Source organism: Branchiostoma floridae, chromosome 3 (genome assembly GCF_000003815.2).
Source record: "Branchiostoma floridae strain S238N-H82 chromosome 3, Bfl_VNyyK, whole genome shotgun sequence".
Taxonomy (NCBI): Eukaryota; Metazoa; Chordata; class Leptocardii; order Amphioxiformes; family Branchiostomatidae; genus Branchiostoma; species Branchiostoma floridae.
This window is the reverse complement of record NC_049981.1, coordinates 23,274,201-23,292,502: the sequence shown is the minus strand read 5'-3', so window position 1 is coordinate 23,292,502 and position 18,302 is coordinate 23,274,201. Positions and strand designations below refer to the sequence as shown.

The 18,302-nt window shown below is 41.5% G+C and overlaps 2 protein-coding genes across 3 annotated transcripts in view; one reads left to right on the top strand and one right to left on the bottom strand.

Moving 5' to 3' along the window:
* The window catches only part of LOC118411628, a 38,408-nt gene extending 29,164 nt beyond the window's left edge, over positions 1-9,244 (top strand). The window contains exons 17-19 of the mRNA XM_035814103.1: positions 6,428-6,658; positions 7,068-7,326; positions 7,816-9,244. Coding sequence (XP_035669996.1) covers positions 6,428-6,658; positions 7,068-7,326; positions 7,816-7,937 — 612 coding nt within the window. The 3' untranslated portion in view covers positions 7,938-9,244. The remainder of the gene's footprint in view (positions 1-6,427; positions 6,659-7,067; positions 7,327-7,815) is intronic.
* LOC118411629 (FAD-dependent oxidoreductase domain-containing protein 2-like) lies at positions 8,603-17,915 on the bottom strand. 2 transcript variants are annotated; one of them, XM_035814104.1, is made up of 15 exons: positions 17,831-17,915; positions 16,337-16,464; positions 15,906-16,111; positions 15,416-15,565; positions 15,067-15,158; positions 14,510-14,646; positions 14,213-14,327; positions 12,529-12,756; positions 11,799-11,965; positions 11,499-11,539; positions 11,235-11,359; positions 10,681-10,805; positions 10,421-10,531; positions 9,787-9,943; positions 8,603-9,433 (listed from the first exon to the last, which is right to left on the bottom strand). In XM_035814104.1, exons 2-15 carry the CDS (start codon positions 16,461-16,463, stop codon positions 9,286-9,288), a joined length of 1,929 nt encoding a protein of 642 aa, XP_035669997.1. In that variant the 5' UTR covers position 16,464; positions 17,831-17,915; the 3' UTR covers positions 8,603-9,285. The 2 variants fall into 2 exon arrangements, with proteins under 2 accessions (XP_035669997.1, XP_035669998.1); XM_035814105.1 differs by having other exon boundaries at positions 15,906-16,108.
* Between the last annotated feature and the right edge of the window lie 387 nt (positions 17,916-18,302).

Genomic DNA, 18,302 nt, shown 5'->3' with positions numbered 1-18,302 from the left:
TATTTACCACAATATTTTAGCAGGTCAGAAAAGACTTTATCTGATACGTCGATGAAGGTTAGGTAATAGGATACGCCAAATAGCAGTTACTCGAGCAACTGGGTATGATTTTGGAAACGGTCAGACGTTCGAGACAGCCATATATATTTTCTTTCGTCAGTGACACTTCCGTGACAGTGTCACTAACGAAAGACTCCGGTCGGATGACTGTCTGAAACGTCTGACCGTTTCGAAAATCATATTCCGATGCTTGAGTAACTAGTGTTTTGGCGACTTTATCTGATACGGAACTGTCCTCCTAGGAAAATCATCCATAACGCTGTGCACGCTGGACCGGATGACGTGGTCATCTTCTCCGGAAATGGCTGTACAGGTGCTCTAACTACACTGGTCAGCACCATGAAATTTACGAAACCACCGGTAAGAATCTACAAATATATCTGTATAGCCTGGTTATTCCTTGTCCACCGGGTCTACATGTACATACCATCTTCTTTGCGTTTTTGTTAGCATTTACGAGTACATATATTGGTATACGACGTGTTCCGAGTATCGTTACAAACTGCAACGTTTTGTTGAATCCTTCAGGTGATCTTCGTGGGTCCTTTTGAACATCATTCTAACCTGCTGCCCTGGCGTGAGCTCACACCGGAGGTCGGTCAAATGTCATTTGAAGCATAATCTGATATTAGTTTGACACTTGCCATCTGATGGGTCGCTACAATACATACTAAAACTCGCTGATGCTTAACTGTAGCTGTATACCTTCCAAAGGTCTGTGTCTTGGTCAACATAATACCTTTGACTGTTGATGATGCTTATAGATAAGGTCACACTTCAAATAAGTATCATCTATCAAATAGGTATCATCTATATTTACACAATGTCGGGCGGGTCAACAATGCCTTCTTTTCTATCGCTAATACAGGTGGTCAGGGTTGAAGAGAACTCACAGGGTTTGCTAGATCTCAAGCAGCTGGACAACCAACTGAAGGTGAAGATTGTACTTGCTCATGTTTTTAAAGAATAGAAGACTTGACAAGTCGTAGATCTTGCTCATCGAAGTTAACCTGCCTTCTAAAGGCTAACTGGCGTAGCATTTAAGCCAACATTATGAAATCGTACGTTGTAGTACGATTTCATAATGTTGACTCAAATGCTTCTTTGGTTTACAAAGATTATATGCAGAAAGTTCAGTCACACTGATTGCAACATTCACAACCCAATGCAAGCTGCTTGTACGTATGTGCACTCTCAGAATCACGTTGCCTTCTTCAACAAACCAAACGTTCTCTTAGTTCAGCTAGTGAAACAAATGATGAGCAAACGTTAGGTGTGACAGGCCGTTCAGTGTAATATAACAAGCTGCTGCGGCGCCACGCTCCTGCCAAGCTGGTGTGTTACGCTGAAGGGCGGTTATACCGGCTATATCGATACAGATACTGTGAAACAACTTTATAAACGAGTAGCTATGACCATTGTGTCGATTCTCGTACATACAATACATCCTCTCAGACATGGCAGGGTCGTGGCCATCCCATGATCGGCGCCTTTTCGGCCGGCTCGAATGTGACAGGCATCATGACAGACACAGCGCGGGTCGCTACCCTGCTGCACCGGTACGGAGCATTGGCCATCTTTGACTATGCTGCCACAGGTCAGTTGTTTTTTTGTCTTGAATGTTGGTAAGAACTAAAGGGGTCTGTTGTAGCATCAACGTGTACAATCCATTGTTATATGAAGCTTTCAACTCCAAGGTACAGATGTCTACAGGACAACTTGAAGTTACACTAATATATTTTTTTTCTATCTGCATGAGCAAATTAGACAAATAAAGGCCTGGGTTGGTGGAGGTTGTAGATGCAGCCTCGTAACCCCTGCTTCGTCTATTGGGTCAGTTAGTCAAGCTTGCTGAAGCTCGCTGTTTCTGACTTAGGGAGAAGAGATGCTTCCACAGTGAGCTCGATTTTTCGTGAATTTGCGAGCTCATGACATGCGATGCGATAAAGACATTAAAGGTTATACTTTGTACAATAACTTTGGTATATTTGATGTACTTCACAGCTCCGTATGTTGACATAGACATGAATCCACCAGCAGACAGGTATGTCCTATGCCATACAAATTGCTGCCATATACACAAAGTGAATTAATTCACATAGATCATTACGTATAAATGCGGAATACTCACTCTTAAATCAAATCTTTTTAAATGTACAGACCTCTCCATTATCACGCTGATGTTTGCCGGATTCTTTGATTTGTGCTCTCTTAATAGTAACAAGGTTCGTTCTTTGTCATTACTTGTATATTGAACATTACAGACTGTCATCTGCCGGTGAGAAAGAAAACCTGGCCTACAAGGACGCGATCGTCTTGTCCGCTCACAAGTTGGTGGGAGGTCCGGGCACGCCGGGAGTGCTCATCGCCAAGAAACATCTCTTCACCAGCGTCGTGCCTCAGCCTTGTGGTGGTGGAACAGTTTTCTTTGTGAGTTAGGAGCGTACTTTGTTTTGTTTGTCGTGCCACGTGGGGAGGATATTTTTCACCGACATCGTGCCTTCTTTTCTATAATGTCATTATTTCTTGCCCAGCTTTCCAGTGCCGTTAAGTAAGCAAAAAAGTCGCACTGCAAAGCTGTATACAAAATTGAAATGGGTATGGCAATTAGACAACATGTTCTTGTCAATAGTACAAAGAGTCTTATTGACCAGAATCATAGAAATATTTTTATTTGGTAGAATCGGTGTAGTAGCTCAGGCTACTTAGGAGATGTGAGTGATTGTTGGACATGCACGCAAAATATCGCGGGTTGATTCCGTTAATGGTGCCCTTTCTCTGATTGTCTTATTTTTCTTGTCAATTATTCTTGCTCAGCAATGTAATGTAGATAAATCATAGTCATGCACCATTTTTCAAGATCATCCTCGACCTTATCAACAAGGTTACATCTCTACCACAGGTTACCAGGCAGCATCAGATATACACTAAGGACGTGGTGGAAAGGTGGGAGGGGGGAACGCCTAACATCGTGGGCTGCATCCGGGCAGGTCTGGCCTTCCAGCTCAAGCAGGCCATCGGGCCGAGCAACATCGTCCGGCGGGAGGAGGAACTGGTCAGGTCCGTCAAGTCTGGTCAATAATCGTACGGTCCAACATGGCAGGGGCGTTGTCCTATAGCAGGGACTTAAGTATTTACAAGCTGCATGAGAACATCATAAAAATAGTATATGATTTGCTTTATAATAAATTAGAAAAAAAATGGCACGTTTAGCTCTACCCGTTTGTATACTTACTAGTAGATTTTTTTTGTCATTCAATATTTTTTAGTCAGTAGAATTCTGATACTTCTCCTGTATACCAATTTTGGCAGTTTATAGTAGACCGTGTATGAATATCACTGTACTTTTTGTCGTGTCCGTAAAGCTTTCTATAACGAAAACTGATTACTAACCGTCATTTTTCACTTGTACACAGTACGTCGTCCCACTGTCCCGACCTCACTTTAAACCGTCATTTTTCACTTGTACATAGGCGAGCCTTCAGCACGTGGTCCCACTGTCCCAACCTGATTCTAAACCGTCATTTTTCACTTCTACACAGGCGAGCCTTCAGCACGTGGTCCCACTGTCCCAACCTGATTCTGGTCGGCAGCCATCGGGCCAAGCGGGTCCCCATCTTCTCCTTCCTCATCAGACATGCGCAGTCCGGACTGCTGCTGCACCATAACTACGTCTGCACCCTGCTGAACGATGTCTTCGGCATTCAGGCCAGGGGAGGGTGCGCATGCGCAGGGCCTTACATACAGGTCAGTTTAAGTATCTGGTGTGCTTTTATTTTACTGCTCTATTCCATCCTGTCAAATTTTAGCATATCATAGGTTAACTAGCAACGATGTTTGTAAGAAGCAAATTATGGTATCATTTTCATAATATGATGATGTTAATGTAAACCGCAAGAGTTCGTAATCGTGACCTACGCAAATCAAATGTTCACTTTTTATCGATTTGATATATTTTCAGGATCTTCTGGGTTTAAGCGACGAGATGACATCGATGATCGAATCTCTTCTGCTTGGGAAAAAGTGAGACAAAAATAAGAGTTGTTCAGTGCATGTCTGTCTTACTAGAGTAGGAGCCAGTTGATTGCACAACAGATAATCGCACGCTTCTATTAACTGCACGAAATCCCCAAATAATAACTTCGCTTTGTTGCACAATTCTAATAATTGAACGAAATGCGCTGGCAAATGGGGTGTGCAATTGACTAATCCCGATTTACCGGTGGTAGTAGATAGCGTCAGAGCTGGCCAAGGACTGCGAGTTTAGCCGGCCATGGAGTTTCCATCAGCCACCCGATGGGCACTCCTTGGTCAGGTTTGATATCTTATGCCACACACCGGTAAATCTACCTAGAGATTATGGTCATGTCATACTGTTGACGATTTTATTTTGGCAACGCTGTCAGGTAGCGAGCCTAAAGTTGTAGTATTGTGTCCAATGAATCCAGAAATTGTACAGCACGCATTTTCGTGGCTAGCTGTCTGGGCATGGCATGCAAAGTTTTCGTTTTGATACCGCCCTATAAAGAGGAACGGTTGCATTCCAGAAACACTAGGAAAATTTGTGACAAGTGACAGATGTGGTGGAAATTGACATGCATGAAGGAATAGTTAGTCCAGACGATCTGACAGTTATCAAACAAACAAACAAACAAACCCAGGCTTTTAAGGGAAAGCATGGTAGTCTTATTGACATGAACATCTAGTCAGTCATTTTCTAGTTTTGACTCCTCTTTTGGTCAACTCTAGCCAGAGCCGAACTTGGCCATGGGCAATGACTTTAACTTTTATTGCCGACCTTGTGGTGTTTGCATTGTTCATGTTAGCCGTTTTTTAGTTTAGCGACCGCCTCTTAATATTGCCACCCAGCCATGATTTATAAAAAGCCTGAGGCTATTGACAGAATCGTCCTGTCAACAGTGGAAAAATTGCACTGTTGACAGGATCGTCCTGTCAAGAGTAAAAAAAAATACTTTGCGCTGTTGACAGGACGATCCTGTCAACATTAGAAAACTTTGCACCGTTGACAGGACGATCCTGTCAACAGTGCAAAGTTTTCTACTGTTGACAGGACGATCCTGTCAATAGCCACAATCTTGTGAGAAAATAGTTTAAAACTGCGTGACGTAAGGTCAGTGGATTGTAAGTTTAGAAAAGTAAAAGTGGCACTTTACAATTTTCAACAGACCTGAGGCAGATTCTTCCGACATAAGTGTAGGAGAGGCCACATCTCGCGAGATTTTACGGTAAGTTCTTCAACTGTTTCATCAGCTTGGCAAGTTACTTTGTACACAAACAAGTCAACATTTAGGTTCTGTTGCGCACTCCAGGTATGTGACGCTAGTAACAAATGCGGTCCAAGACGTAAAGTTTTGCTTAGTGTAAGCTGTTTTGTTTTCGGTAAGTCGTTTAGTTATAACGACAAAGAACGTTCGCAGAAATACCTGCAACATTTCACTTTTATCAGGAACTTATAAATCAATAAGATCGCACTCGTAATTAAAAGTCCACAAAATCTCTTTTACCATCGTTATTTTAAACTTGACAGAAATTTCCTAATAAACAAGAAAATTCTAAGACCTATAAAAACAGCGTTCTGTTGTGGAAGGACACAACGCCCATGTTGCTGTTTTTTTGTCTCACGTAGACCTGGCGTCGCTAGGCTGAATCTGATCTACTTTGCAGACGACGAGTGCATAGATTTCGTGCTCAAAGCCGTTGCCATGGTAGCAGAACACGGATGGAAACTTCTACCGCAGGTAACGTCACAACACTGACATCGTCCTATCAAGCCCTACATATTAGAAAAGTTCCCACAACACAATTTCAAAGACGAACGCAAACAAACTGTGTTTCAGTTGATCTAAACCCCACACCGCACTGCATAGGCTACTTTTCACTAACTAGCACACTTCCTTATTACCTTCGCCAAGAAGGTTATATTTTGGGTAGCGTTTGTATCTATGTTTGTAGAAGACCAGCATTACTCGAGAACGCCTGGATGGATTGTATTCATATTCGGTATGTTGGTAGGTCTTGATGAGACCTGAAAACGAATAGATTTTGGGTCCTGTTACGGTAGCGACCTGTTACGGTACTGCAGCGGAACTTCCGGGTTTGATATTTCGAGTACTGGACATGCTGCGACTTTGATTTTTGAGTGGTAGACAGCTCTTGATGCCGAGAGTAAGTGGTATAGGTTTGGGCCCCCTAGTTTTACTTTTTAACTATTAATATCAATTTCTACTTGGCTAGCACAAGAGACTCCTTTTGATACCTTAACCTATCCCTTGACATGTCGTATAGTTTGAGAAACAGGCTTATCTTTATGAGGGTAAGACCATAACTATGCAATATCATTTCCCAGTACACGTTTAAACGAGAGACGGCAGAATGGAAACACAGATCTCACCACAAACAGAGGCCGAGCCGGAGGGGAAAACGGTCGGGTCTGGATTCCGTCAGTTACACTTCCGGTATGATGACGTACACTTCCGTTACGTCCATCCCGGAAAAACCGCCACCTGCAAACTACCAGGATTGTCTGAAGATGGCGGAGGAGATCTTTGACTCGGCAGAGATGAGAAACAAAGAACTGGTGCGTATAATTTCGGAAATCATTTCAGATATTGGCCTAACAAACTTGCGCAACGGTGTTGAAAGGTGATATCGCATTGTCTTCAATCAGACTTGTCAACTGGATGGGAAAAAAGAGAAGAATCCGGCCAAATAGGGACAAATAAGTTGCCATGGGATTTCAGTCAGTCTATTGCAGGATCTTGCAGTCTATCCAGACACCACCGGTCGGACAATTTACTCCTCGGCCAATTAACTCCTACCAGGCTTTTATTCCTAACTGGGCCAAATTCCCCTATTACTATTCGACCAGGCCGGAGTCTGAGTAGAGACTAGATATCGCCCCCGTCAAAGTGTGTTTAATAACATGGACATGACATAAGTGATGCCATACGGTACATTTACCCTGCAGTTTGTTCTTTTGTCACCAGGAGGAGCTCGGCATTGAGCTGCATGACAACCCGTTTGAGTTTGACGAGGACGGATCGAAGTTCCGCTGGTTTCTGCTGCCCAGCGAGGCGCGCCGCTATCTGCAGGACCCGGAACTGCAGCTGGGTCCGCCCAAATCTCTTCCCTTCAAGGTCAAGACTTACGAAGACGGAACGACTTCACAACAGAAGGCGCGACTTCACAGAAGAAACACCGCACAGAGCAGCGATTCGGACGCGAAATCCGAGAACAACAGAGTCGGTAAGCTGCCTTTCAAAAATGAAATGTACAAAAAATATATATATTTGCAATATGACTCGTGATACGTAATATAATGTCCTCCACAGAGCCACTCAGTTATAGAACAATCTTCAATGTGAAATACAAACAGCTGCCACATTATTCTCCTTCAAAGCCAAAGCCTGGCTCTCCCTCGGAGATTCATTCTCTGTTACTTAATGTATTACCTCATGCTATGTGATTTTTAGCGTGTATATATTGTAATATATGATAGATATGAATATATGAAAAATTTGTAACCATTATTGCTTCTAAGCTAATGTTAGTGATTTTAAATGTAACGTGTATTTTCTCTCCCCTGTCAATAGCCCGTGGCTAGTTTGGCAGCCCTGGCTATTTGTAAACAGCTGAAACAATTAATAAACAAACATACATTTTCTGTGGTCCGTGATACGTAACTTAGATTTTGCAAACTATGACTAATGTGACCCTTCTTCACACAATTCATAGTTCATCCCAGAGCGGCCCCTGTAAGAAGGAGACAGCGGAGAATCGCCGCCAAACGCAACGACGTTACCTCCACACCCGTCAGGCTACCCAAGGTCAACAACGGCAGCTTGGTTGCCATGTAGGAATACGTAGTACGAACAGATGGGTGTCGTGTGAGGCGTAACTGGTAGAGGGTATTGCAACTAGCACGACCAGATGACGATGACAGTGTGGTTGAAAACTTGTTTTTCCTTTGAAAACGGCCAAAAATTGATGACCGCAAAGAAGTCATCCATGCAATCAAATCAGCATGGCTTTACAAAGAAAACAATGCACAGAACCTTTCGTCGTTTTTACAAAGAATATCACTAGTAATTATATATTTCTATCATATCAAAGTGAATGCATATTGGAATATCATGGGACACTTTATTTATAAAATGAGAGTGATGGTAATGTGATGTACATGTAATGTAACAAGTAGTTGGTACATACATTTAACATGCATACAGCATACATGCAAGTATTAATCGGGCAATGTCCATTTTACAATCAATTTAGTCTTTGTTTCTCCGTAAATCTGTAACGTGAACAAGTATATACTCGTCTCATTTGGTACTACAGTACAAGTTTTTATGATAAGTTGCTTGCAAATGCTTATCCGAGGGCCTTATGCAGATAACATGGGAAGGGCATAGAATGTATCTGCTCTGGTCTAAAAGCTGACTCTAAATTCTAACGTATTGGCTTCGACTTCTTTTTCTGAGACAATGGAAGACGAAGGATCCCACCTTTTCTGTGTTATGGAGATTTTTGTGATGTTATGAGGAGAGTCATTTTCGTTTTGTTTGTAAAGCCGGATGAATTAGGGTGGAATTAGGTGGCCATTTCTTTCGTGATGGTAGAAAGGACAGTACAGTAGATTAATTTCCAACAATCGTAAAAATCACCATACATTGCACCATGTAACTGTATACAAATGTAGGGTAATGTAACATATTTCTTATTATTTATAATATATAATAAATCTGCGTATGTATGTATTACTGACTCATAGATAATGGATTAATATCGCCAAATAGTTGTTATTCAAGCAATAGGATTTTGGAGTAAATGCTATTTGGCATATCATATTACCTAGTAGATATGTCGAACCTGTATCGCGACGTATAAAAGATTTTGAAAAGCTTAGCTACGCAAACTATACACGTTATACAGTGACACAGCAAAAAAGGACTTTAAACACTGTGCATAGCTGATATTCATCATCGATTTAAAAAATGGAGGTCACAATGATAAATTGTGAACTGGAGACTTCTTAACTATCACTCTAATAGCAGGCCAAGTTCAGCAATGTCTATCCAATATCCTAAAAGATATGTAGAAGCATTTGTTTGGAAAATTATATGAGAAATCTATATTGATGAGATAGTGTAGGGTTTAGACATTCAGATTTGTTAAAATAACAAATTTGGGCTTCAGCTGTCGAAGTTACTTAGTAGTGGACTGTGTGACAGCAGAGGCTTCACAGTGGCTGGCGTGTGTTAACCCTTCACCGCGTAGGTACTGGTCCTGGCAAGTCTTGGGAACACTGGTGTGGGTCATCGCCATCTTGAAACACGAGCCTGCGAAGTAGTTTCTGGAAAATAAAGATTTTCGTATAGCCTCATCGATTTTCAACATGACATTTAATGGAAGTTATATGTGTGACCACTAGCTACGAAAGAGCATACCATTGATAAGGTAACTGATTTCGAAAATATTTTGTATGAGAAGTAAACCTAAACACTTTACGCGAATGTTGTTTTCGCTTCCCGGTGTATCGTCCTTTCAATAATAAAATTGTTTGCCATATGACATCTTATTACCTGTATGTCTAACCCCAATTTACGTTTCTGCCATTCAATTTGAGTTGGCCATTATGAAGCAGATATTTTCAATCAAAAGTTCAAAAGTCTCTTGGACATGATGAACTTTCACCAGACGACATACCTTGTGTCATATCCAAACACAGTGTCCAAGAACCGCCTCAGATGCAGGACGTGACTCACTGGAGAGCTGAAGTCGAACAGAAAGTCTTCGATGACGTGGTGGAGCCTGGTTGGTCGAGGCAGAATCCACTTCGAGGGCCGGCGTAGCATGTCATCATCTACAGGCAAAAACAAAAATACTTTTAAGCTCGCGTCTGAGGCGTTGCCACAAAAAGCAAGGCCTTGCAAAATAAACGGTGTCTCCGGTTATCTGACCGACCCTAACCCCTTTTTTGTCAGGACATAGAGTTGAGTTCTGAAAACGTAGACTAGTTTTTACGTTCTCCTTATTTTGTTATGTTTACACCCCGTCGTGTGTAAACATGTGCGAACATGTGTGATCACGACGACCGATGATGATGATGATGATTTTGTTATAGATGAAAAAATTAATAATCATACTTGAACAATTCTCCCCCCCGACACACACATACACACACACACACACACACACACACATACACACACACAGAGACACACACACACAGGCACACACAGACAGAGGCACACACACACACACACACAAATCAAAACCTACATTTTTCGAGGAGGTACGTGTAACAAGAATTTATAAGGGCTACTATTGGATGTGGTACCTGTGGGTAAGTGTGAGTAGTAGTAAAGCACAGGATGAAGGAACCCTGCCAAGTGTGCGTTTTTGGGTACTGTGGTTGCAGTGCCGCGTCGCAATGGATCTGTACCGGGGCCTAAAACAAAAAGGAACATTCAAAGAAATACATAAATACGTAAACGTTACCAGCAGGAACAACTGATACTTCTTCAAACAAATTGTTCATAATTTTGTCGCAAATGAGCTGAAATAAATGATGATGAGAAAAAATTGAGTTCTCCATACCTGAAAAGTTTTTACCAAACTCCATCACCATGACAATGACTTTGTTGGGAGCTAGATGTCCTGTGGCAGTCTCAAGTTGTGGCAGCAGTTGGACCGGAACTTCCTCCAGGTACACAGCGCCAGTACTGAGACGAAATATACAAATAATATGTTAATTCAGAATAACAGCTTTTTTTATTCACAGTTAAGGTATTAACAACAACAGCCGATGTTTCGGCGACTGTTCGTCACCTTCCTCGAACAATAATGACTGGATCTATTTTGCACTGCAGATAGGTGTCGCTGCTGCAGCGCCAAAAAAATGTGAAACGTGACCAAATGTATATCCTCGCATCAAAAGGCTTATATTTTCACTTTTAAGCGAAATTACGAGGTGTTATGCATTTTCAATAGGATTTTATCACTAGTCATTTTTTACACTGCTGTATGATGCAATAGATTTAATACCAATAATCGTCAAGTTTTATACTACACAAAATTATACGACTTCCCTACATTAATGAAAAATGCTGGCAAATTCGATTAGTAATTTGTTACAAATGCAAATAACTTACTCATTGACGATGATAATGTCTCCCAGCACGCTGTACATCTGGTAAAGTCCTGAGGCTTCGTTCATTCTCTTCAGAAGCGTGTTCATGACCTGGGTAGTACGGAGCGCTGTAGAAGGCCATGGAATCTGTAAATAGAGATAGTATGTGGATCTCTTTATCTGTAATAAGCTACAAACAAACAATGTAAAGAAAGGAAAGAGATAGTACGTCGACTGTATTGACCTTTCAATGAAAAACTACACAGAAGAAAAAAGATGAGGTCACCTTGTGATTTCTCCACTCTAAAAGATGATGGAGAGCACGAGCTGTAACATAGGTAGCAAAACAACACGTTTATCTTAGTTCGTTGTAACAAATATAACGCCATATCCAAGACAGAATGTCTTGGTAGATAAAGATCATATTTTACTATCGAAATAGAGAAAGAAAACATAAGATTTATTCTGATGGTATTGTTTATTTTGTTGCTCTTCTTGGATCCGAAATTTGTACTTGTACAAAATGTAGTATTTTTTCAAACATTTCAAGCTTTCATTCTGGACCAAGTGAAAAGCTGTTGCTTACTTGTGTATCTAAACCCGTGAATAAAACCACCAGCAGACTTGCGGAAGTCGAGGGAGTGAGTGTTGGTGCCAGCAAAAAACAGACCCTCCACGTTCATGGACTCGTAGTTTGGTTTAATGGCAGGATACTTCTTCTTTTCACCTTCGCCAAGCTTAGGAATGATGCTCCTGTAAAGAAGTAGTATTCATCAGCATTAATTTATGTAATCAATTCGACAAGAGGGTTATTGAGCGAGTTTTGCTTTTCTTTTTGCCCACGGGCGCCACGTGTGTGTGTGTGTGTGTGTGTGTGTGTGTGTGCGCGTGCGTGCGTGTGTGCGTGTGTGTATGAACTGTTTGTCAGCTATCAGCAGAACTCAAGAAGATGTGGATGGACCCTCGTGATATTTGGTAGGTGAGTTGGAGTCAGGAAAACAGAGGTCAGGTTAGATAAACGGCCGCCTAGCCACTTTTCTATAAACTCCGTCGTCTTAAAACGGTTTCAAGCAGCACTATACTAGGCTATGTCAATGCTATTGTCACTTTCTGGACTGGCTAATGTTATAGACAATAGGATAGATATATCAAAATTACGTTGACAATTCTTTCAAAATTATTTGTAAAAAGGTATAATGAAGAATGCAAGAATACAATGGAAAGTTACCAGCTTTTAAATGAATAGAATGAATAGATAGACTAAATACCAAGATATTGCCTAGAAGGTTCGGATTCAGACCAAGATAGCTTCTAACCTGTGAAAAATGCTGGCGTCGAAGTGGAAGCCAAGTGCCCGGATGATGACGTCATACGGGGACCTGGCTGCGAAGTTATCGTGCAGTCCCCTGTGTTCTGTGTCGTTCACCAGTCTGACACTGAACCGGTCGCCATGCTTGATGACCTGCATGTTGTTGATGTCCGTGTACAGGACGCCATCCAGAGCTTTGAGCTGATAGGTGTCAATCAAACCGTTGTTGATAGCCCTGAAAATGCCCAATCTTTAGCATCAGCACAAATTTGTGTATCTGTTTGTTAAACATAACTATCAAAATCATAATGAATTTCTTCATGAGGGGAAGACAACACATGCCATTAGTCATATCTGCGTGTTGCCTCCCGTAACAAACAAAATACGTTCTTCCTGAAGTAAAGTGCACTCTTAATGCACTTGCGTCAAACTTGCGTTACTGCGGGATTCGAAAGATACTCAACGAATTTCAGAGATAAAGAACTTACTTCTTGTATATTTAGTCGTCTTCAAAGTCATACTTTTACGTATTACGAAATATCCAAATTATGAAAACTCGGAGAAAATAGCAAAACAGTGACGCAGTGAACGAACCCCGCTGGCTGGGTTCGAAAGGCTGGAAGTTTACATGGATGGCGGGGTGCGGACAGGAGCCGACATTTTAAGGGCCTTAGCCTTGGGCGCCAAGTGCGTGTTCGTCGGAAGGCCTGTGCTCTTGGCCTTGGCTTACAAGGCAAGTGCTAAATTTAATTTCAGAGAGCTCCATGGCTCATCCTTATTGCTCATTATTTGACGTACTTTGGCTCGGCACACCATTCGCACGTGGATTTAGTCTTCTGAACATCCGACCATGTAGCCTTGAACCACAGACAACCTTTCGTGACAAACCTGCACTTCGTGATTGATTGCTTTTGCGTGTGTACACAACAACATTGCGTAACCAGACATTCCGCGTGTAGCCACAGCAAGAAAAAACAATACACCTGTCCCCTTCTGATGTAACGTTATTTGTCTCTAAACAAATTGACCATGTCATATGCTTACTCAAGTGAACCTGAGACGGCACAAAATTTTTGTAGTGTAAGCATGCGCGATATCTTAACCTTGTTGTAAATGTTGCTACAGGAATGAATGGCTGTGATAGTATACTATAGCTAAGTTTTCTTGCTTCAATTCTTCTCAAAACGTTTATGGTATCTATATTTGTAGCCATCTTTTTTTTACCTATCTATCTCATTATTTATTTAGATCTGCATGCAGGGGACGTCATCCATAAAATTCACTTTTTGTGGCATTATACATCATACAGAATACATAAATACAAAGAAACACAACAAAATGAAATCAGGGCTTGACTAGCTAGCGCCGGCCTGGTGGCCATACATACTGAATAGAACATGAACAGAACGGTGTCCAGGTACAGCGTCTGTATCATAGAGCAATCTTCGAGTTCGAATTTTTCGCCAAGAAATGACAGAAAAAACGTATTTTTCAATGTTCGTCTATCCGTTTGTTGTGTGCGATCACTTTTAGTTTAACACATTTGTTTACTATGTTGTAATGATGTAGACGTATTCTGTCTCATATTCAATTCAAGACAAGAATATAGAAAGTAAATCCTCTCATTTAGCTCTACCTGGACCAAAATTTGAAGTCAAACATTTTGCATTGTTACAACTAAAATCTCCTACCTGAGGTCACCTACATAGTGTGTTTCCCAGGCAAGCTTCACTCGAGACCGAGAGAACAGGTGGACGAAGTTAGTCACGGGTTGAATGTAGTCAGCTGTTTCGAACGCGGAATTTCCTAAATAAAAAAAGCCATGAAGGGTTTTGATATTCCTATAAAAAGTAGTCAAAGAAGAAACGGAATTATTTTATTGGGGAAAAACCACCCCAATTTGTTTCCCTTAATTAAAACAACTTCAAATTTTCAGTTTCGGCAAACTCTACAAAACGATACATAAGAATACACTTGAACACATTTACCTTTCCCCAGAATAAGGACCGTCTTCCCCCTGTAAAAGTTCAGGTTCAGTGTCATGTTCTCGTACCCTGTGACATGTTCCTTTCCAACAAAGTCAGGCTCGTTTGGAACCCAAATCCCCGTCGCCACGACTAGATACCTGCAAAGGCAAATACAAGCTACAAACGAGCACAGCGTGCCATGAAAAAGTTTAAGACTCTAAAGAAAAACTACACCGTTCAATTGGATATGTGTAGCGATGCAGTCATATTTGTCGTAGATTGTCCATCTATTTTAATGTCGCATATTTGTCAAGCAGACTGTGACAGAACCAACCACCGACAGGGATAAAGACAGCTATATTTGTACTACACAATCACAAGAATGCTTAAAGTTTGGGATGGTATGATGATCACGTGACATATGTTACCGGGCCCAAAGGTTTACCACACTCCTCGCTGACTGTAGCCTACAGGATGAAGATAACACGGTGATGCATTGTCTTGTGTGAATTCTTACTTCTTCTGTAATTCTTCCTATGTAAAACATCTGTCGCTAAAGTTGACGTCATGACACCAACCTGCACGTGAAGACATTGCCGTGCTGATCTCGGATATAGAAGCCCTCTTTCTTGTTACCCGTCTTCCAGATTCTTTGCACATTGACTCCGTGCTATTAGTAACATATCGAGGAGAGTAAACAACAACAGCAATAATCTTCATATATCTAGTATATACTCTCTCTTATTCAATATATTAATACCGACAATGTTGACACAAAACTGCTTTGTGAAACCAAGTGGGCTTAGGTTTGATTTCTTCTTTTGGAGCAGGAAAGATATGGATGGAAGGTTCCACCACTTTATCTATACCATTATCTTTTGATTCGTAAGGGTGGCAAAGTTTAGTGACTATTGTCGTGAAGCTTACCTGTATCTTAAGTCGCAGTTTCCTCGCAAAGTCGTTCAGGTATTGTACGTAGATGTCTGCACTAGGAAAGAATTCCTCCGAGTACTGCGTCATGCGCAGAGTCTCGTCGTCACTGAGCAGGCTGTTCCAGTCATGGCGCATGTTGTACTCCTAGAATATACACAAATGAAAAAAAAAAGAATCGATTCGACACTGCCGCCAAAGGAAAGACCCGCAGTGGGGAACAAAGGAGTAGTCAGGGAAGAGTTGCAGAAAAGCAGAATGGAGACGTCCACTCTGCTGTCCCCCCGCCTAGAGGCCGTCTCAGATTAGGGGACGAAACGACCGATGAGAGGTGGTTCTGACTGATGATTTCTGTAACTCAAGGCGCTGGAAAGCGCGCCTACTAGGCAGGTGAGTTTCATACTCATGCTGTAACGTCCTAATCTTGTTTTGAATTAAGTTCTTGTTTAAACATTTCAGTGGATATGTTGTATGATGTTTATCTTACCTTGTTCGTCTTGCCTGTGTAGCGCTTGTTGATGCTGATCAGCTTCCTATGACGGGGGTACGTCTTGTAGAAGGTACCGGCGGAGTCCCCCTTTTCTAGGATGAGGTAGTCTCGCCCGGCCCGCTGGAGAAAGTAGCCGAGCTGTAGCCCGGATGGGCCTGCGCCAACTATGATGTAGTCGTGATACTTGCCAGAGGAGAACTCTGCTGAAAATAATATTCCTTATCATATTACAACCGCAAAATTCATTGCCGTTACTACTATGCCAAAGTTTGAGAGTATGACGAATGATTTTACCTCTGAGAGAACTTAAAGCACACAAATTGCAAAAGTTATGATTAACATAACCTTGTTTTCAGGTACATTTCAAAAACACAATGTTTAAGATAGCCTGGCCAGACACACTTTATTTTCATCGTAAAAAAACATACCTGTATGATCGCCAGACTCCGCTGAATGGCGCTTTTGTCCCATCATAGATGACTGTCCCAAAGATAGTGCGACCAAACCAGCCGAGCAGGTTATGATAAGTACGTAACGTGACAAGGTTATATCCATTCTGAAGGAGAGATAGGAGAGTTGGCAACATAAACAATGATGGCGCCTTGAAAACACACCTTTTGTGACATCACAAACCATGTCAAGACAAGCGCCTCCAGCAGAATAGCCTTGTGTTATGGCACCAAATGTATGTCCGACTTCACACATCCAGATCTCTCAGGTTGACAGAAATTACAGTCGTGTTGACTTATCTCTCCAATCGAATGACAGAACATTCCCAGTTCGTAGGTTTAGGTTGATGTGAAGTTGGCAGTTGTATATTGTCAGGATTTTATGCAATTGTATTGGTGCATAGATTCGTTTGAATTTTGTAAGGTTCTTGTGGGTTTAGATGCATTCCCACTCAGAGACTGTGTCCTACATGTCATGAAGATATAGAAGATGAATTCCACTTTGTTATGAAATGTCCTACTTACAGTAAAGAGAGAGAAACATTGTTTAAGAATATTAGAACTAAAACACACATCTCTCTCGCTGGTACAGAAAGCGATATCGATATTTTCCATGTATTGCTCTCATGTTCAACTCATATATCCGTCTACGTAGGCCAGTTTCTTTATAATGTATTCCAAATGCGAGACCAGATTAATCATCCATAACTGTACTGTTATCGATAATGTTTTGTTGTTGTTTTGTATGTAGCCTCTTAGTACTATTGTCTGTATAGCTATTAGTTGTTATTGGTTGCCATACATTGTACCCTGTGCGATTGTTGAGCAATAAAATTCATTCATTCATTCATTCATTCATTCATTCATTCATTCATTCATTCATTCATTCATTCATTCATTCATTCATTCATTCATTCATTCATTCATTCATTCATTCATTCATTCATTCATTCATTCATTCATTCATTCATTCATTCATTCATTTTCAAGTCGATCCCAAGTCACTGCATGTGTAATTCTTAAATTTCTATCATCAATGTTTTAGTATATAGCTGTCACACAAGTCACGCCGGTGCATTTCACAAGGTCACCGAAGCGGTTATCCGTGTCGCAAACGGATGTCGTCATTCCAAACGGTCGACGCCTTATCGCTTACAATAAAAAAATACTAAGAACTAATTCCTCGCCAACTACGTCATGAAAAAAATACCACAGTCTGCACACAAAGTGTGCTAATACACTTCAAGTGACAGAGCATAATATATACAGTATATGTATATGTATATGTTCATACTCGGCAACGCTGACGATCGCGACCGTTTACGAGACTGGATTTATCGGGATGCTGTCGTGAACGTATTGCGACCGGGACCAGGGTCGGAATGAGGAATATTGCCACATATTCAATGGAATTGTTTTATCTGTGCAGAAACTTTACTACAGTACCCTACAGTACTTTAATACAGTACTCACCTATTAATTATAGCCCCTGCCACAAACGTCAATAGTCCTTGTCGACGGTCGGTTCTGAAAAAGCCTGATCGAAAGTCGTGCAACAAAAAAGTGCCTGTGCCTTGAATGACCGGTTCACTGATTAAAGTCACTACAAGTGATCATGGTCTGTGACGTCATTTCCTTTGAGGCATGACTCAAAGACCTCGCCAGTAGCTAAATGGCACATCGGGTGTTTGATAAAGCGTTAACGACTTGCCCTGAGGTGTCTTTTTGTTGTTGACATCCATCTGTCTCGGAAAACAATGGTAGGCAGACAGGGTGGATTTGATAGGCGACCCGTCTGCCTAGCCTGTACGTGACTTTTTAAGGTGAAGGTTTAATGGCGCACTATAAGTCCTGCAGGTTTGCAGAGGCAGGTTTGTTCTTGGGAGCTTCCTAGGAGGACTTCCGACCAAGGATGCAAGAGGTTCCTCCAGCCGCAGCTAGGTAC